Source organism: Panthera leo, chromosome A1 (genome assembly GCF_018350215.1).
Source record: "Panthera leo isolate Ple1 chromosome A1, P.leo_Ple1_pat1.1, whole genome shotgun sequence".
Taxonomy (NCBI): Eukaryota; Metazoa; Chordata; class Mammalia; order Carnivora; family Felidae; genus Panthera; species Panthera leo.
The window spans coordinates 196,007,266-196,026,777 of NC_056679.1; the positions used below are offsets into that span (position 1 = coordinate 196,007,266).

The 19,512-nt window shown below is 56.3% G+C and overlaps 2 protein-coding genes across 8 annotated transcripts in view; one reads left to right on the plus strand and one right to left on the minus strand.

Moving 5' to 3' along the window:
* Positions 1–460: 460 nt before the first annotated feature.
* Positions 461–9,530, plus strand: CD74 (CD74 molecule). 2 transcript variants are annotated; one of them, XM_042949284.1, is made up of 9 exons: positions 461–734; positions 4,650–4,822; positions 4,992–5,071; positions 5,610–5,672; positions 6,394–6,489; positions 6,811–6,898; positions 7,944–8,135; positions 8,601–8,663; positions 8,922–9,530. In XM_042949284.1, exons 1-9 carry the CDS (start codon positions 658–660, stop codon positions 8,930–8,932), a joined length of 843 nt encoding a protein of 280 aa, XP_042805218.1. In that variant the 5' UTR covers positions 461–657; the 3' UTR covers positions 8,933–9,530. The 2 variants fall into 2 exon arrangements, with proteins under 2 accessions (XP_042805218.1, XP_042805226.1); XM_042949292.1 differs by lacking the exon at positions 7,944–8,135 and having other exon boundaries at positions 466–734.
* The window catches only part of TCOF1 (treacle ribosome biogenesis factor 1), a 39,347-nt gene continuing 29,184 nt past the window's right edge, over positions 9,350–19,512 (minus strand). For 2 of the 6 annotated variants that reach the window (XM_042949253.1, XM_042949233.1), the window contains exons 20-28: positions 19,214–19,332; positions 17,639–17,752; positions 17,062–17,308; positions 16,456–16,541; positions 15,779–15,959; positions 13,341–13,889; positions 12,613–12,710; positions 11,892–11,935; positions 9,350–11,082 (exon numbers count right to left, since the gene is read on the minus strand). In XM_042949253.1, coding sequence (XP_042805187.1) covers positions 11,909–11,935; positions 12,613–12,710; positions 13,341–13,889; positions 15,779–15,959; positions 16,456–16,541; positions 17,062–17,308; positions 17,639–17,752; positions 19,214–19,332 — 1,421 coding nt within the window. In that variant the 3' untranslated portion in view covers positions 9,350–11,082; positions 11,892–11,908. The remainder of the gene's footprint in view (positions 11,083–11,891; positions 11,936–12,612; positions 12,711–13,340; positions 13,890–15,778; positions 15,960–16,455; positions 16,542–17,061; positions 17,309–17,638; positions 17,753–19,213; positions 19,333–19,512) is intronic. The other 4 variants (XM_042949248.1, XM_042949243.1, XM_042949271.1 and 1 more) reach the window with 4 other exon arrangements.

The window sequence follows — 19,512 nt, forward strand, 5'->3', positions numbered from 1 at the left end:
GGAAATAATAAAATAAAACAGGCTTCAAAGAGTCGCTGTAAAGATCAAATGAAACAAAGCATGTAAAACAATTAGCACTGTGCCTGGCACAAAGGAGGACTTAGTAGTAAGTGGCAGTTAATGTTAGTCCCAGAGCCTTAGAAACATGGACTCAGTTCATGAAATGCTCAAGTTAGGAGGCAGCAGGGGGATCACCGAGCCCACCGTTTCCTCTCCCTTTCTGCACCCAGCTATCTATGGGGGAACAGGGGAGACAAAGGCATTTTCTCTTTCAAAGTGGTTTCCTGTCTAGGGAGTGAACATTTGCCTGTTTGTTGAAATATCCAAAGTGCCTTATGAATCCAAAGGTCTGCCCGGAAACAAGTGACGAGGGCCCTGAGCAACCAATGGAAGTATGCTGGCCTTTCCACCTGTCTGGGGAGCATCACCACCCCCTCATCCTGCCCTGTTAAAGGCAGCTTTGCCCAAGTGGGGGTATTTCCAGCTCTGTGGTTTTCACTTCCACTTTAACTAGTGGGCGGAGTGGCCTCCTGTGGACGAATCAGATTCCTCCTCAGCCCCGACTTCAAGAGGTGGGCCACGGGTTCAGGGTCCCAGACACCCAGGAGGCAGCAGCAGCAGCAGGAGGTGTGGTGGGGAAGACTAGAGGCCAGAACCATGGAAGACCAGCGCGACCTTATCTCCAACCATGAGCAGCTGCCCATTCTGGGCCAGCGCCCTGCAGCCCCGGAGAGGTATGTGTGAGCTTCGGGAGAGAGCACGCAAATCCCGGACCTCACAGACGTGCCCAGGTGCTGCGGGAGGAGCACTAGATGGGGAGCCGCAGGACGGCGAGATTCAGGCCCTGACTCTGGGTGATGTTGAGCAAGTCTCTGGCCTGCTCAGGTCTTCTGTTCTCTCTCTTGTACAATGAGGGGGCTTCTTGAGGGCAGGAGTTTTATATTTCTTTGCACGATACGCTTCTGAAAATCAGGAGAGAGCCCCGGATTCTCTCCCTAGAGTTTCAAACAATATCACAGGCTTCACAGACCTCGGGAAGCTGGACTGTGAATCCTAGGTTAGAAACTTTGGACGAGATTTGGAAAATGCTATGGATCCTAGATGGAGAAACAGAGTTTCGCAAAGAAGATGGTAGAAGCAGCTCATCACAGTGGGGTTTCTCTCTAATTCCCACGGACCAGTGTATGAGTTTGTATCAGGGAAGTATAGTCACAGGTGTTTGTTGAGTAGATGGACGCGTCCGCCATTACAGGAGGGATTGAGAGATGCTGGAAGGGGTCGGGGAAAGGCAAAGTGGGACTCTGGCTAAATTTGTAGAAGGCACTGAAGGTTGATGTGGGCATGCCCTGCCTGTGTCCCTCTCCTTGGTAGCAAGGGGCCAGAGCAGCCACCCAGAAGACCCCGGGACCCCTCTCCCAGCCCCAGGATTCTCTCATCCAGATGTTTCCTGAAAAAAAGCAGGGTTAGAATGCAGCTACCCTGTTCAGATTCTGGGTCTCCCTCTCTCCCTCTCTCCCTCCCTCTCTCTCTCTCTCTCTCCCTCTCTCCTTCTCTCTCTCTCTCTCTCTCCTTCTCTCTCTCTCTCTCTCTCCCTCTCTCCTTCTCTCTCTCTCTCCCTCTCTCCTTCTCTCTCCCTCTCTCCCTCTCTCTTCCTCTCTCTCCCTCTCTCTCCCTCTCTCTCCTTCTCTTTCTCTCTCCCTCTCACTCCCCCTCTCTGCGCCCCTTCCCTTCTATCTCTCTCTCAAAAATAAACATGAAAAAAAAAAAAGAGTGCAGTTACCCTGTGTCCCCATAGTCCCCAGTCTTCAAAAAGTAATTTGCAAATTGGGGGTCCTGGTTGGCTCAGACAGTAGAGCATGTGACTCTTGATCTCAGGGTTGTGAGTTCGAACCCCACATTAGGTGTAGAGGTGACTTAAAAATAGAATCTTAAAAAAGAAAAAGGTAATTTGCAAATTACAGGGATTTAGAGCTGTGATGTCAGCTGTTACCAGGCAGAAAGGGTTTGGGAGAGACGCTCAGAGATGTCATGAGGAACTGCATTCTGCGAGACAGGTGACCAGGCAACAAATCACTGCTTCTCTCTGGGTCTCAGTAAAAATAAAGACAATGATGATACTAGCCATGATAATAGTCCCCTTTCACTGTCTACCTGTTACCAGTCCTCAGTCACTGTTAGTAATTACTGTGATTAGTTATGTGCTAAACCCAATCCTAATTCTCAAAGTAACCCTAGAGTCGGGTACTTTTCTCATCCCCACATTATTTATTTATTTATTTATTTATTTACTTACTTATTTATTATTAATTAATTAATTAATTTTTTAAGTAGGTGTCACACCCAGCACAGAGCCCAGTGCAGGGCTTGAACTTACAAGCCTGAGATCAAGACTTGAGCTGAGATCGAGTTGGATTCTTAACCAACTGAGCCACCCAGGCACCCCATCCCCATTTTTACATAAGAGAAAATTGAGGCTTTGTTAGTTAGCAACTTACCTAAGTTATCACAGCTAGTGAGTGTTGGAGTCAGAATTTGAACCCAGGACTAGCCTGATTTCAAAGTGTGAGCTCACAACCATCTGGCCCCCATCTGGAAGCATGATTTGCAGGGAGGGGAGATGGAGGCCCTCTGAGTTCAGGCCACCCAGTGAGTTGCAGACCCACCATGGGCTCAGTGTACAGAGAGGGTGCCCCCTCCTCAAAACTTTGTCTGGTTTTCCTTTTAGTTTAGTTACTGCTTCTAAAACTGACCTGCCCTGTGTGCTCAGTCCTTTCCAGCCTTGAGCTGATCTCAGACCCTTTTGTGAGCACTTCTGCCTGGCAACATTTGTATCATGATTCCTGCTAGTTCTGGTTGGCTCCTGACTTCAGCTGGTAATTATTGTTTATTTAAGAAGGAGGTAGTGGAAAGGAGGAAATGAATATAGAGGGGACAAGAGTTGGCAGTTATTCAGAACCAGGGGACCGCATTCAAGATGCAAAAAGAGGAAGGAAACCAGATGCTAAGTTTTAACTCTTAACTCCTGAAAAAGTGTTCAGTGTTGTGTGCCTAGGTATGGAGCCAAGGGCTTAACCCTCAGGATCTTATTTTCTGTAACAACCCTTTGAGTAGCTGTTCCTATCTCAGGTTACTCAGAGGGGTTAAGTGACTTGTCCCTGGTCCCTGAGCTAAGGGGGTGCAGAGCCAGGGCTCCATACCAGGCCTTATCTCCAATATGGCTGTGTAGATTCTTATGCTCATATGAGAAACTGACGTTCAGTTTCTCCTAAGACCGGAATTAGACTGGGTGTGGGGTTGCGGAAGGGGTGTGCGTGAGCCTGTAGGTAATGAGCTGGAGAGCTTGCGCCCAGACAAGACCCTGGCTTGCTGGCCACCCCTATTCCTTGAGAAGGCCTAGAAGTGGGATTTGTTTTCATTTTCCCCTCCTGTCTGGTCTCCTCTTCCCCATGCAGGGTGTTTGCTTTGTCCTAACAGAACAACAATCTTTTGGTCTGGACCTTGGCCCAGAAAATGCAGAGGACTGGCAAGCAGAGAGCCAATGAGAATGAGCTCTGTTTGTGACGTCATGAGTTACTATGCAGAAGGGTCTCCTGGAGTTTCCTAAAGTGTCCTTGTTGGTTCCTGGAGTAAGCAGAATGCGGTCTCGTCCCGACAATTTCCACCGGGGTTCTAGTTAGTAGTCCCGCCTCTGGGGTGAGGTGGGAGAAAACAGGCCAGGAACTCTCAGGTTCCTGGCACAGGATCCTTACCTTCCCTAAACTGTACCACGTCCATGTGCCCTGACAAACCGTATCCAAGGCCAACAGCTCCAAGGGCTGAGATCTGGCTACTCCTCCCAGTAGGGCTATCCAGTTTAGGGAATGTGAGACACTCTCCCAGTTACACAGGTTCAGCGCCACACTCCCGCTGAAATCCCCCCTGGGTAGGTATCATCATTTGAAATATTTTCTGTGGTCACAGTCAGATCTTACTTCAAAGAAGAAAATTACCAGATCCTAGAATTGCTGAGGTGAGAGGCATCCATCCACATGACAGGCCCAAAGAACGGCAGAGATTTGCTCAAAGACACTGAGAGTCTGGGGCAGAGGATGTGCCCCCAGAGGGGGTGGTGCCTGGCCCTGTTCTAGTCTGACATCGTCCAGTGTCCCCAACCTGCCCCTGAAATGTCAAGGCCTCACTTCTCGTTTTTAGGTGGGCCACATACTCTGCTGTCCAGGTCCCACTTCTTTCCTTTTTCTCTGATTTCACCGCGGGGGTTCGGTAGGTGGGGGGTGCCTTCCCCTGGAGGGCAGTCCTGATCCTCAGGAAATCCCCTGGTAGAAAGGACAAGGCGCTTGTCCCTGGCTCTTCCCCACTCATCCTAAGTCCAGGGGACAGATCTAGGATTTCTGCTTAGGAGGACCGTAGGAACAGTAATGGTTGGAAATACGGGGCTTGGGGAATGTTTTCAAGCTGCATGTCCGTTGGCACTTGTTTGTGCTTAAAGTGTGTGTGTGTGTGTGTGTGTGTGTGTGTGTGTGTGTGTGTGTTAGGGGTAGCTGAGGGGGTGGAGGGACTGATAGAAATGGGGCATCCCCCCACTCTGTCAGTCCTTGGGGCAGCCACCTCTGTGGACTCTCCTCTGACCTATCTCTCCATCCCCCCAACAGCAAGTGCAGCCGAGGAGCCCTGTACACAGGCTTTTCTGTCCTGGTGGCTCTGCTCCTGGCCGGCCAGGCCACCACTGCCTACTTCCTGTACCAGCAGCAGGGCCGGCTGGACAAGCTGACGGTCACTGCACAGAACCTGCAGCTGGAGAACCTGCGCATGAAGCTTCCCAAGCGTGCGTGCCCCGCCTCCATCCTGACCTCCCCCACCCCACGTCCCTTGGCTTCAGAGACCCCATTCCGGCACCTGGCCGGGCCTGCCTTCTTCTCCCTCATCTGAGTACTCTCTTCCCTGGGCACTGGGGCCACCCACGCTCATACTGTATGTACCTCCTGTTCCCACAGCTGCCAAGCCTTTGAACAAGTTGCGGGTAGCCACCCCCATGCTGATGCAGACGATGCCCATGCAAGGCCTGCTCCAGGTGGTAAGGACGACCCCAGGACGGTGGAGCGGGGAGGTGTTACGTAGCCAGATGGAGGGCAGGTGCCAAGGGACAGGGGAGGACTGCTGAGCCAGGAAAACCATGGCTAGGGGGAGCGGACTGCTGTGAGGGGTGGGACAGGGCCCACCCTAGGAAGAAGAGGGCTCCCGGGAGTGGGGGAGGAAAGAGCCTCTGGGGGCCATCCCTGGGGTGCTTACAAAGTGCTTCTCGTTTCCCAGAGCATCTCAGTCCCCTCCTTTCCCAAAGCTTTTGATGTCCTAGATGGGTGATGGTTTTGTTCATAAAACAATCTGTTGTCCCCAAAGCCCTGGACAGGAAAGCTTATGCAGATTTGACCAATAAGGACCTTGATGCAGGAAGGTAAAGTGAGCTGCTTGAGCTCTCATGCTTGGAGGTGGCAGAGATGGGCCTGTTCCTGTTGAGCACCTGGGCCTCTTACCCAGACTCCAGCTGCTGGCTCTGCTGCAGGGCGCCTCCTCTCTGGGCCAGTGCTGGTAACCCCTTTTCTTTCCTTCCACAGCCCATGCAGAACGCCACCAAGTACGGCAACATGACACAGGACCACGTGATGCACATGCTCCTGGTGAGTGGGACCCAGCCAGTGACCCTGTCCGCCCACCCAGGTTTCCCCCGAAAGGAAAGCCTGCTTGAAGGCCTGCACCATTCTGGGCTCACAGGAGACATTCAGGACAGGCTTACCGGATCAGTGAACGAATGCCAGTGTGACCCTTCAATGTCATAGTCTAGGCCTGCCATCCCCTTTTTTGAGTGTTAGAGAATCTGAGGCCCAAAGCCCAGGAGTGACTTGCTCAAGATGCCCACTTTTTCCTCCCCAAATTTCTTCTGCATGTCTACTCTGTGCCAGGCACTGCAAGGCTCTGGGCTCACACTGGGAAACACTCAGACTCGCTTCTAATCCCATGGGAGTCCCAGACTAGTGTGGGAGGCAGACAAGTGACCAGGTGATGAGGGACACGCAGGGAGCTTTGTATGGAAAGAAGCAGAGGACCCGACCGAGTGACGGCAGGGGAGGGGGTGTGGAGGAGGGGAGGCCTGAAAGGTGAGGAAGAGTCTGCAAGGAGTAGAAAGAAGACTGGGGGTTAGTGGTAGAACTGGGCCTGGAACCTGGGTTTCTCTACTCCCAGCCTGGGGATCACGTAGCTGTGCCGCTGGACGGCCCTTGCCGCCTCCCGTCCCCACTGGCTCTGTTACGGCAAGGGTCCAGGGGAACACGGGCTGCACATTTCACCGTGCCTGCCGGGGAGCACTTTTTAAACCTTCCCTCCTGCCTTGCTACCCTGCAGGAGGGTGACCCTCTGAAGGTGTACCCGCAGCTGAAGGGGAACTTCCCGGAGAACCTGAAACACCTTAAGAACACCATGGGGACCCTGGATTGGAAGGTCAGCAGGTTTCCCCACACTGGCTCCCTCTGGTTCCCGACATTAGGACAGGGCTGGGAAAAGGTGCTGTACAGGGAGGGGGGTGGGGTCCGGGGACGCCATCCCCAGGGAGCTGCAGTAGTCTGGCCAACACCAACAAAGCCACAACCATGAAGAGGGCTGCAGCTGAGGAACCACCTAGACCAAACTCCGTGGGTCCGGGCTGCAGCTGGACTCTGGGGTGTTGAGTCCCTGTCAGACCCCCCATGTCTGTCCCGAGGGGCAAAGCCAGGGAAGGTTGGAGGGGGCTGATGAGCCTGACCCCTTGCCTCATCCCATCAGGTCTTCGAGAACTGGATGTATCAGTGGCTCTTGTTTGAAATGAGCAAGAACTCCCTGGAGAAGCACCCCGCCGACATTCCACTGAAAGGTATGGGAGTGGGAGCCTCGGGCTGCCAGAGCTTCTGGGGGCTCCCTCGGGACTCTCCTGGAGCTGCAGAGGGTAGGACCTGAGCACTCCCTGACCCAACCACTGGGACTCTCCAGGGCTCTCATTCCTGTCTTTCCTGCCTGTTCCTTCTGGGCTTGGCTGCTCCCCCCACCCCCAGCCCCCATCCTGCCTGAGGGCCCACAAGGCAGAGGCCTCCTTTTAGGGGATGACCTCCCTTGCGGAGGTCAGCGCTGCACAAGTTGGCCTGGAGCAAAACCGCCCAAAACATCCCAGGTGTCATCACAAGGTCTTCCCCGCTCCACACTGCACAGGTTCCTGAGGGGGCTAGGAGGGCTCATGACCCCACCTTCAGAGGGACCTCCTCACGCTCACAGCCAGCAGGTGCCGGACAAGAGGGCCTTGGGGTTCTCCCATCTTGTGGACAACGTATGGCAGGATTTTCAGCCCTGAAGCATCGCAGAGTGCCAGGTCTCCATCCTGGCACTAATTTGCCATGCAACTCTGGGCCAGGGTCTTCCTTCTGGGCGTCAGGTCTGGAAGTAGAAGAACAGTGGCCCGCCCCACCCTAGGCCTCCGATTTTTCCGTCATAGGTTCACAGAAGGCACGTTCAGTGTCATTTCGACCAACTCCCAGCTGATGTTTGAATTCCCTCTACATCCTCAACAAAGCCCCAATTTGTACTTGGATAACCCCGGTAACAGCAGCTCAGACTTTCCGAGACGCCCATTGCTTTTCCCTACAAATAAGACTCACAAGTGCGATCCCAAACTTTAATAGGCCTTGTGTCAGAAGAAATCATCAAGTTCTGGGATAAATCAGCCACCTGGCCATTCACTTCCTCTTTGATCTCAGACTTTGTTGGTCCATGCCTTAGTTTCCCCATCTGTGCAATGGGTAGAGTGAGCACGGCCACTTGGGCAGAAGGCATCAGGCCCACAGCAGTGGTATGTGGATCTCTCGTTCTGCCGAGACCCTGGCCCAGGGCCTGCTCACTCACGGTCTTCGCCATGCCTGTCGCTTCAGTACTGACCAAGTGCCAGGAAGAGGTCAGCCGCATTCCCGCCGTCCACCCTGGCACGTTCAGGCCCCAGTGCGACGAGAACGGCAACTATAAGCCGCTCCAGTGCTATGGGAGCACCGGCTACTGCTGGTGCGTCTTCCCCAACGGCACCGAGGTCCCCCACACCAGGAGCCACGGGCACCGTAACTGCAGTGGTAAGAGTGCCTACTCGGCCAGGGAGTGTCAAAGGAGCAGGAAGGTCCAGGAAGGCTGCAGGGGCGAGAAGTCCCTCCTGGCGCACACGTGGCCCGGACAGTCGAGCTCCTGGGGGCAGCCGCTCAGCCACCCCTTTATCCATCCACCTACCCGTGCATTCCTCACGTGTTTGTCCATCCACCTTTTCTCTCCTCACATCCACTCACCTACTTCCTCATCTGTCCTTCTGTCCCTCACCTGTGATGCTCACGCAGCCCTGCACCACCCACAGTGCATCCGGGAGTCCTACAGGCCCACCCATCCTGTGTCATCATCCCCTCCCGTGGCCTTCCCCGACCACGCCTGGTTGTTGCCATCCGACAAGAGTCCTGTGGCTGGGCTGGGAAGAATGACCCAGGCCCCTCGCCAGTGGGTGTGGGAGGCTGGACTGCCAAGTGACAAATGGACTTGCTACTCCTTTGCAGAGCCAGTGGACGTTGAAGACCTGTCATCTGGGCTGGGCATGACCAAGCCGGACCTGGGCCAAGGTAAGGGCTCCTGCAGGAGACATTTGGTCCCCAGCAACGTATCCCCAGAGGGGCCGAATCCCTCACGGATGAATGGCCAGTGCAGCATGACCCTGGGTCACTCTCCAACCTCCCTGGGGACAACCATTTCACACGAGCACCACCTCTAGGGGCTGCAGGGGTGGCAAGTCCTCAACTGCTCTGAGATCCCAGGGTGCTGGGAAGGGTCAGGGACAACAGGGGACCTCAACCCTAACCGGCTGCTTCTCTTCTCCATAGTGGTCATGTGAACAGCAGACACAGATGCCAGCACACAACCAGCCCTGCATGGCCACTGCTTCCCTGCTCCCCTCTCTCCTCCCACCCTAGCCCCTCTCCCCTCCCTTACACACCGCTCCCCTGCTCACCAGCTCCCCTTCTGCGCCTCCTTCCATGACACCCTGGCACCTGGCTCTCCATCGTCCTTGGACACGCGTCCTGTCAGAGCAGCACAGATTTAACGATGTGGGCCCTGCTGCCCAAACCCCATACATCAGCAGGGATGCATGGCCCACGAAGGTGAACCAAGAGCTAGGCTGACCCCCAGTTCAGCCTCCAACATGGAGCCCCAAGATCCAGGCCCATGGACGAAGTGGGAAGGTGCAGGGAGAGGGCACGATGCTTCCCTACACCCAACATGTTTGCTGTCGCTCTCTTTCGGCCTTGGCTTTGTAGCCTATTTAACTAGGGGGGATGAGCCACTCTTTCCCTCTAGCGACACCCAGGAAGAACCAGCCTCTCCACAACCCCACCTCCCTTTCTGCCAACCCCCAGTTCCCTGTGTGCAGTCAAGCTTGTCATTAGCCCCCAGGGCTGAGGCTCTGAGAATAAAACATAGTAAGTAGAACACTTCTGGTTCCTGACTGTTGTTGGGATCTGGTTCATTTATCCCAAGGAGGTAACAGAGACCTTGAATCCAATGGTGTGGGTGGGAGGGCGCAGCCCAGGAAGCCCCCCAGAGGCCCGTGGGGCCAGGCGGGCTGTGGGGGTGCACTCTTTGGATATAGACATACTTGGGTCTCCATGTTAACGCACAGAAATACTCTGCTTCCAGAAAGAAATAGGCTCTTGCCCATCGCTCTTTAAGCTCAAGCTCCTCTCGGTCCAGCTGCCATTTTCCCAGATCCCTGTTCTCATTTCTGTACTAAGAACAGTACGAGTGTGAGGACAGACGGCAACGACCCAGGCCCGGTGTCAGGCCTGCCAGCAAGTGGGGGCTGTGGAGAACCAGGGGGCTCACCCCTATCAAAACCATACCTGCTCTAGACCGACACACTTGGTGCGGGGACAGAGGCAAGCACGGGAGCAGGGCCCCAGGTTAAGGGTGCAGCCGGATGCCACCCTGGGTCTCCCAAGGCCTCCGGCCCAGCACTCTATCTGCACGGCCTCCTACTCTCACTAGCAGAAGGCTCGAAGCTTTGGAGAGAAATCGCCATGACTTCTGGTGCCCTACGCTGCTCTGGGCAACCGCACTGCTGCCCTCCCCAAGTCATACAGAGATCACCCGGACAGCTCTTTTGGGTTCCTTGTTTCTCACCGTCACCATCACAGAACCTGTTACCTGGACACGAGGGCACCTCAGGCCTAACTGGTTTTCCTGCTCCTCCTCTGCCCGTGGTTCCCCGAGAGGGCCTGCCTCCAGCTCAAACCCTAACTTCAAAAGGTGGCTGGGAAAGTACCCCCCGCTTCCATTTCATGCCTCTGGGTACTTGCCTGGCCTGCCCTAGCAAATCGACCATGACCGTGCTTGAGGTCCCCTTAGCTGAGACGCCCTTTTTTCCAGGAAGCTTTCCTTCCCCACCGATTCAATACCTGGGGGCACTTTGCAGAGTCTCCTCTGGCAACCTGTCTGTCCCACTCACCAAAGCATCCCAGAGCCTTGACGTGTAAAGAACAAATCCTGAGCGATGGTTTGTTCACCTGCAGGTGTCGGCCAGACTCTCCCTTCCAAGAATAGGTCAGCTGCAAAACGTCTGTCCCCGATGCACTAGGAACTCCCACCTTTCCTTCAAGCCTTTTATTTTGAGTTGTTACAAAAAAACCACAAACAAAACAGGGAAAAAACTGATAGAGGAGGACAAGGCCTCAGCATCAGCCAGAGACCAGGGATGGAAGGAGCTGTAGGCTGGGCCTCGCTAGGTCTGCAGGGCAAAGAGGTGCAAAGTCCCGAGGCCTCTGGGCATGTTGTGTTTGAAGGGGGAGGCAGGTCACTTAAAAAAATATATATATATACTGTACACATCTATATGAAGCGTTCGGTGTCAGGACAGAAGTCAGACGTGGAATCAGTGAGTGGAGGTCACTGGATCTGGATGCATTTCCTCCTCTTCCTCCTCGGACCAGCCTCTCTGCAGGGCTCCCTCGCTCGGCCAGCACGGACACTGCAGCTGGCTGTCGTCTTCTGGGGAGGGAGGGAAGCTTAAAGATTCAATTCCAACCCATGGTGGGCAGAGGGCAGAGGCACGGGGCTGGTCACCGCCTGGCTAAGAAATCCCTGGGTGAGGGAAACACCCAGATGGAAGATTTCTGACCTTTTTCTCCGAAGAGAAGAAAACAAAAGCAAGACCTGGTATCTCTGATGCAGGGAAGGAGCATTAAACACAGAGGGCACTTGGTGGCCCTGCCCGCGTCCCAGGAACTGGGCTGAGTGCTCTAGCGATCCACTTAACCCTCACCACACCCAGGCAGGCTGGGCTACCCCCATTTCCAGGAGGCTGCTGGCTGCTGGGGCCGATCGGCCGGGTGGAACACTCAATCCCTCCTACCACCACCCTGAGAGCGAGCCCAGATCCCCAGGAATGGCCTGGCCTGACTAAACCGTCTTCCTCTGCCTCGGACGATGCCCTCAAAGTTACAAAATCAAAAGGAAAAGGAACTAGACAGTGGTGGGGAGAGACCAAGCCGTATCTGACCTCAAGCCTCATCCTCATATACAAAGAGGCACTAGCCCCGTGCCCGGCTCCTAAGGCATGAGCCGCGCGGGCACCCAGGGAGCCCTGTGTTGGTCACTGCCATTGCTGTTCTGGACTCTTCTGATTCTGCAGCTCTGACTTCTGGCATCACCTCGCTGGTCCCACTGACCTTGAGGGACGGAACCACTTTCTCCAGCCCGCCTGCCCGGCCCCCTGTAACCGCGCCAGATGCTAGAGCTGCCCTCCCACCCTCACGGGGGAGGGGAGGAAACAGGGATCCCCGGGCCAGGAAGCATACCTGTCCTCTTGTGACCCTCACACAGTCTGCTCCGCTGTCTTCTTCTGTGAGGGAGACAAGTAGAAGCATGTACTGGAAGCATCTCCGCCCCGCCCCCCATGCTGCCCCCACCGGGAGCGATATGATGGTTCCCTCCTGAGGATTCGTGGCTCCCCGAGAACAGATATAGGGGTCCCCAAGGGCAGGGATGGGGCCCCATCTGGCCAGGAAGGAGCCTGGGTCTCTGAGTAACAGATGCTCAGCTTTTCTGAGCACAGCTGAAGCCCCGCTGGCCGAGGAGAGAACTGCACCCATATAAGGGGTGGAGCCCCCTCCACTCCCACCTTACCTCATGTGATCGGTCTTTGGAACCCATAATTCTGTGGTGGGGATACCCTGCGAGCTGGGGTACACACATCTCAGGGAAGGTTTCCTCTCACCTCAGCCTACCTGGCTGGCCTCCAGCCTCCTGGGGGCTCTCCTTCACCCACCCCAAGAACATCCTTCCACCTCACAGACCTCACGGCTTCTACGTGCACAGACCTTGTCCCTCCTCAGGTGGCACCTGCCTTCCCCTGGTCCTCTCCAGTGTGTCACAACCCGCAAACCCCCAACCTCTGGACCCCGAGAATGGAAAGGGGGCAGGGACCAGGTCTGGTTCACCCCACCCATACTCTTGACATGCACAGGATGGGGTCTGGATCCTTTTTCTGGCCAGAGACCCCTGAGGAACTCACGCTACCTTTTTCTTCTTTTTCTTCTGGAATGGCGAGTCAGGGTCTTTGGTTGAGGCCTTTTTTGCTTTCTTCTTCTTTTCCTTTTTTTCCTTGTCTTTTTTTTCTAAGGAAAGAAAGTAAACCTCTTTAGTACCAGAAGCGGCAGGGTCAGTATGGAGACAGGGCAGGTCTCCAGGGTCCTAGAACCCACTCCTGCCGAAGCCAGGTCCCGGCTCTCCCCACACATCGGGGAACCATCCCAACACAGACCCATAGGGCTCTGTGACCACCTGCCCTGGCCTGAGAGCCCGTGAAGCCCACCTCAGGGTTTCTGCCCCATCCACAGACCACTTGGACTATTTTTAACTCACTTTCTAAAACCTCTACACATTTATTTTAAAAAGCTACATTCTACCCATAAATGGGAATGTCACCTAAGGTACAGGGCTAGCGTGGGGATGACAGGGGGTTCCACTGCATGCGGGCATGTACGGAGCTCGAGAGGGGGCCGCTTCTGGGAGCTCTGAGGGGAACCTGCTACCTAGGTGCCCGGGCCCCTGAGAAGCCGGATCATCGCCCCAGAAGTCAGAGCCGCTCTGGGGTCCAGTTCTGGCTTTGCCACTACCTGCCCGGGGGCTGCAAACAAACATCCCTCAGCCCTTCCCTTCTGTGCAACTGAGCGCTCGCCCGGGCTGGCCAAGCGGGGACCCGCTCTCAGCAGGAAGCGCGCTCCTGGCTGCGGTCCACCACTTACTCTTGTCGGATTTCTTCTTCTCTTTCTTGCTCTTGGGGTTGCCCTGGTCTCCACCCTCCACTTTCAGCGTCCCCGGCTCCCCTTCTGGCCTCTCCTTGGCCCCCTGAGAGCCAGGAGACTCTTTTTCCTTCTTCTCCTTGATGTCACCACTCGCTCCGGCTCTCTTGGATTTCCCCTTAGGAGTCCCGGAGGCCTTTTCTGGCGAGACTGCACCCTCCCCGCTTCCCCCGGCCACCGGCTGCTTCTTCTTCTTGCTCTTGGGGGCCCTGGCAGCCGTCTGGTCCCCCGACAGCTTCCGCTTGCGGCCCCCCCGGGCCTTCCTGCTGCTCTCCTTGGCGGCATCCGCAGCCTTCTTCCTTTCCTGTTCCAGCAGCTCCGTCAGGACCTTGACCACCGAGGCCTGGAGCTGGGCCTCGTTCAGGGGCCAGGGCTCGTTCAGGAGGCGACGGCTGATGTCGCCCTGCAGCGCCAGCGTGGACGCTTGGGGGCTCCCAGCCTCCTTCTTGGGCTTCCGGGGCTTCTGAGGCGTGGGACCAGCCTGTCTTCTGCCTATGGAGAGAGGATATGGGGTCACAGATCAGGGAGAGTCAGGAAACAGACTCACTGTGTAAGAGCCAAGGGTCTAGGGACACGACCGACCTCCCCTGATGTGGTACAGACAGGGAAAGGGCAGCCCAGTGGTCACTCTGCCCCAGCGGGGTCTCCTGGCTCACACCTTTCCAGCAGCTTTTAACTTAGCTCTTTTCTTTACTGTTTTAAACTTCACTCTCTTGTCTCCTCACACGAAAAACCCGAGTCACGCTGGGGGTGGAGAAAGACTCCAGAATGTTAATTGAGGAAGGGGCCTGAATCTGTCAACAGAACGCAAGGTCAGACAGGAGGGAGATGGTCTTGTCCAGTCAGAAGTCCAGAGCTGGGAGGCAAGGGCCTTGGATTCCAGGTTTGACTACCGCCTGGGGCTACGCTCCTCCCAGGGTCTCAGTCTCCCTGTTTGTAAAGTAAGAGCTCAGATGAACAATGAGGGCCCTATTCCAAGTCAGAGACTCACGGTGAAAGCTGGTCAGGGGACAGGGCAGCTTGGGGGGTGACGGGCATGCTGTATAAGCACGTGGCGGCTGACTAAGCAGGTTTGCTGCCTGCCAGAGCGACTTCTGGTACAGCCTTTGTTTAGAATTTTCCACGCCTCTGCTCTCCTTTGATAATTGTGTGCTGACTACACGTGTGAAAAAAGCCTTCCACAGCCCCCTCTAAAATGTCTCCCTGTCGCACCCGCCTCTCACAAAGAACACTGGGGAAGAAAGTGAGCAATGACTCCTCTGCTGACCCGTGCCGGCAAGCTGCAGCTACAGCCACGGATGGGGTGTATGTGGGGGCCGACGTCGGCAGTCTCCCAATGCTGCCCCTAACTTCCCAGGGGACTCGGCAGCTCTCTACCGTGTTCTGGGCTTCACGGGCATGAGAATGCCTACACGCAGGGCTCTGGAAGGTGCGCAGGTGACTCGGCCAAGCTCCACATCACGGGGCTGGGGGCTGTGCCCCACAGCATGCACTGGGCCCAGGGAGCAAACTCTGAAGCGGCTCTGGCTCCAGGGCTGTGGTGGGCGAGGGGAGGTGGACACGGCAGGCTGAGCGGAGGGGGTCCCGGGACAGAGGGAGGCCCAATTCGGTCCTCTGCTGCTTCCTGGCAAAGGTCGGGGTTGGAGAAGGCAGCTGAGGAGGGCGGAGTTTTTGCTGGCAACCTCCTCCTCCAGAAGCCCACTTGTCTGCTTCCTGTCTACAAATACCCTGGAACACCAAAGCTGGGGACTGAATCCCTAGAGCTGGCCCAGGCATGCCCACCTGAGATCCCTGTCCCTTAGCCCTGGCAAGTCAGGGCTGGCTGATGCCCCTGGCCGGGTGACCTCAGCACTCTAGTCTGCCCTCATACCACGTGACTATTTTCTGTATGTGCCATGCCTTGACGCTGACTAGATGGATCTACCCTGCCCTGTGTTGTTTAGACACACAAGCCGAGAGTGGCCCAGGGTCTTGTCTGAGGCTTTACAACAAATCAGTCCATCACCGGGGGTCTCTGCCATGTGCTAGCAGCTTCTCCAAACGTGGCTCCTGCCTTTTGTCTGAGCTCCCGAGTCCTTACACCCCATACCACGAGCCCAGTTGTCAACAGACACAGCTAGAAAGAGCCAAGACTGCTCTAAGGCAGGGCTCACCCTACCAGATGCACCAGCATCCCACAAAGCTGGATAACCCGACTTCCAGGCTGTCTCGTATCATAACGGCCAGACACCTGGGCGTTGGGGCACCAGGCCCTGCTTGGAAAGGTCCCGGTGACACACAGAGACCCTATCGGTGGGACTATTCCTGAGGGAGAAAAAGAAGGGGCCCACTGCCTTGTCCCACCGGGTCCCACTGTGTCTTTCCTGTGGCCCTTGACTCACCTGTTTTAGGGGATATGGTGCCTGCTACTTGTTGGGGCTCCACTTGCTGCTTGCCGTCTGGGGCATCTTTGGTGGCGGGAGTAGAGGAAGCCGAGGGGTCGAGATCTGTCCTGGGAGTGGCCTTTGAAGCCTGGGAACTGGCCAGAGTTGGCCCAGGGGTCACATAACCTGAGAGGAGAGACTGAAGAAACCCACTGTGAACGAGGTTGGAACCCTGCCCCACCTAGCCCTGGAGCACAGGGCCTGCTGGGGTGCCCCTAAAGTCGGGCCACCCTGTCAGTGGTGGGCACATTAGCCCTTTGTATGGGTCTCCTGCACTATTTTAATTAGTGCATTATTTTCGTCAGGCACATTTAAAAAGACAATTTCTTACAGCTAAGGCGAATGGAAAATCACTAGCGCTTGCCGTGTACAGAAGATAACCTTAAAGAAATCCCATCTGTTACAAAATATCTTTCCTTCCGGGACTCATCTAAAATCAAGGCAAGCCCTTTCTACAGACTCCGAGTCCACTATTCATGGCCTTAGGCTGAAATAGAGCCTCAGCGGAGGAGACAGCCTGGCCTCAGGGACACCAGGCCCTGCCGCGGGGGATGGCTTCGGCCTAACAGGCATCAGGTGGCCTCGAGCTCCCGCCCCAAGGCCCCTGAGGTGCCAGCCCTCTCCCTGGCAGTTACCTGAGAGGGTGCCACCACCTCGTCCTCACTGGACTCTGCTGTGGTCTCCTCCACCAAGGTCTCCGTTGTGGAGGGGGCCGGACCTACTGGAGGAGCACAGGCACCCTGTTGGGAGGCCGGCTGCGTGGGGTGAGGCAGAGCCCTCCGGGAGGCCCCAGGAAGGCCTGAGATTTCCACATGCCCCCCGCCCTCCCACCCAAGGCTTTACCTGCTCCTATGACTCCCTTCCAGGGTCAACGGCTGTTTGCAGCCTTCAAAGTAAGACATCCAAATGCCAAAACCTTCTGTTCTAATTCCTGAGGCCCTACTTCCGCTTCTCTGCTTTTCTGGGGGTGGGGAAGGGGGCATGCCCCTGGAATGTTGGGAGACCAGTTACGAGCCTGGTACGAAAAAGCTGGGAGTGGTCAAACAGCGGAGTCTGATATCACTTGGACCAACCTCCTCATGGGGTTGCACAGGTGGGGAAACTGAGGCCCAGCATGGGATGACTAGGCCCAGGATGCAGAACAAGTGAAGATCCAGAGCACAGGCCTGAACTCAGGGCTCCACCAGGCCATCACTCCCCTCCTCTGGGCCCGCCGAGCCTTCCCCTCCTGGGACCCTCACCCAGTCTGTGGGCCGAGGGGACCATCTGGGGCCCATCAGCATCCTCCTCACTCCCTGAAGAGCTGCCGCTGCTGTCCTCACTGTCGTTGGAGGTCTCAGAGGCCTTGGCTCTGGGGCGTCCTGCAGGGGTGGCCGTGGCCTGCTGGACCACAGGAACCTCAGGTTTCCTGAACTTGTTGGTCACTTTGGCCTCCACACGGGCTCTCTGGGGACTCATCACAGGGAGTGTTCCCAGAGCACCGTCAACCTAATTTGGTGAAAAGAGACAGTGGAAGGAAAAAAAAGAAGGGAAATAAGTCTTGGTGCCTCCTGAACACCCAGTTTCCCTACAGCTAGGCGACTGTTAGCTGCTTTGCACCCAGGCCTCAGCCCTCCCACAGATGCTCAGACCAGGGAGCAGAGAGTGCGGGGTATGGGGACGAGACAAGTGTACACGTCACAGTCACACAGCAGGCAAATGCTGGCCCTGGGACTCGGGCCCCTTCCTGGGCCCTCCCTTCTGCGCTCTGTAATCGTTCATCACTGTCCCCTCCAGGGTGGGGCCTGGCCCCAACACCACCCGGCTCCCCCAGCTCACCCCACTTGAAGACGGGGTCCTGGCAGCAGGAGGCTGGGCCTCACTGGCTTTCTGGGCAAGGACCTTCAGGGCGGCCTGAGTCAGCGGGAGGTGAGCAGGGTTCCTCTTTGTCACCTGTGGACAGCCACAGGCAGCCCTGAGACTCCCAAGTTCTTAGGATGCCATCTATGCCGTGCCCTGGACAGATACTGGCTGGCACGGGAGGGGACCTGTAACCGCACAAGGAGCCATGGGGCTGGAGTGGGGGACTGAGGGACAGTCAAAGGGGCAATGCCACCATGTGGGCAGAAAATGGGGCCAGGCTTCAGGTTATAAGCTAATCGTATCGTTCTCAGAGGATCCAAAGGCTTCTAGCCCAGGGGTCGGAAGCAGCTGGGCCCCTACCCAAAGTCCCCCAACCCAATCCGAAGCCTTCACAACGGACAAGTCTCTAGCTGGGTGGCTGCAACAGCCTCCTCAAAGTCTCCCTGGTGCCTGCCGCTCCTGCTTCCCACATGCGCCAGCAGTCGGGGAGAGAGAACTGGAAGAGAGCTGGGCAGGGCTCCCCCTGAAAACCTCCAGGCCCCCTCTGCTGCCGCGTGTCCCCCACCATGGCCTGTCCGGACCGGCCCCTCTCGCCTTACTGCTTCCTCCGTCTCTTACCCCCAAGCACCTCCCCTGAGGGTCCCAGCACCTGCGTTTCCCTGGCTGGAGAACTCCCTGGCTCGCCTGCTTCTCTAGCCTCCTTGGGGAGGCCAGTCCTGCTGATCCTTCCTAAAGTGGCCCATCCCGTTGTTCTCTAGCTTATATTCTTTCCTTCAAGCACCCACCAGTTGGTGAGTACTTTTATTTTCTGGCGTCCTCGTTTGATGGCCTGTGAGGGTAGGGATGCTCCCTGCCTTCTTCCTGCTGCATCCCCAGTGCCTGGCACCATCTGCTGGCTGAACGGCCGAATGGGTGCAGGCTGTTGGGTGCAGTGACCGCAGCCCAGCCACCCACCCAACACCCGTGCTCCCTCCTGCCCTCTCAGAAGGGATGAGGCGCAACGGGACAGAAAAACTAACCGCTATGACCCCAGGAGCAATGGACCGGCTGTGAGGAGACCTGGGTTCGGGCCCTGAATAATCCTGGACAAATCTCAACTGTCTTGTTGAAGGGCAGCACTCAGCTCCGTTGTTTGAACAGCAAGCCATTAACTCTACCCTGCTCAGGCTTCTGGATTTAGGCAAAGACCCAAGAGAAATGCACTGAAAGTGGTGAAAGCTAGGAAGTCACCGCTATCCACGCTACAAAAGTGCAAGGTTTGTTCCCGGCAATTCCAAACTGAGAGAGAAAAAGAAACCAAAAGCACAGCCGAGCCGGAACGGCTGCCGAGGGGTGTGCGGGGCAGCGCCAGCTCGGCCCGGACACCGTGCTTCGGACGACGCTTCCTCCTAGCTCAAAGGAATCCAGGAACCCGGTCAGGGCCGAGGAGGGGGGCGGTGGACAAAAGCAATGGCAGTCCCACCCAGCAGCATGTGCGGGTACCGAGGGGACAGAGGGCCCCTCACCCCTGCTGGCCTGCACAGCCCTCCCTCTCCCTCGCCTGCCAGGTACCTGAGCGACCGGTGCCTCCTGTTTCTTGCCTTCCGACACCCGACCGGACGCCTCACTGCTGCTGGCTCTGACAGCGGGCCTTGGGTGGGCCACGAGCGTGGTCACGTTTGTTCTAGTGGCTGAGACGGAGCGGAGCAGGATGTAAGTCAGTGCACGCAAGAGCGATCCCCGATATCAGCCTGGGGACCTGGCCCAGGGCTCATGTCATCCGCAGAAGCCTGTGTAATGCCCTCCCTCAGTCTTGCACGGAGGAGCTGTCACCATCTCACGTTACAAGCTCAGGGTGCTGTGGCAGTGAC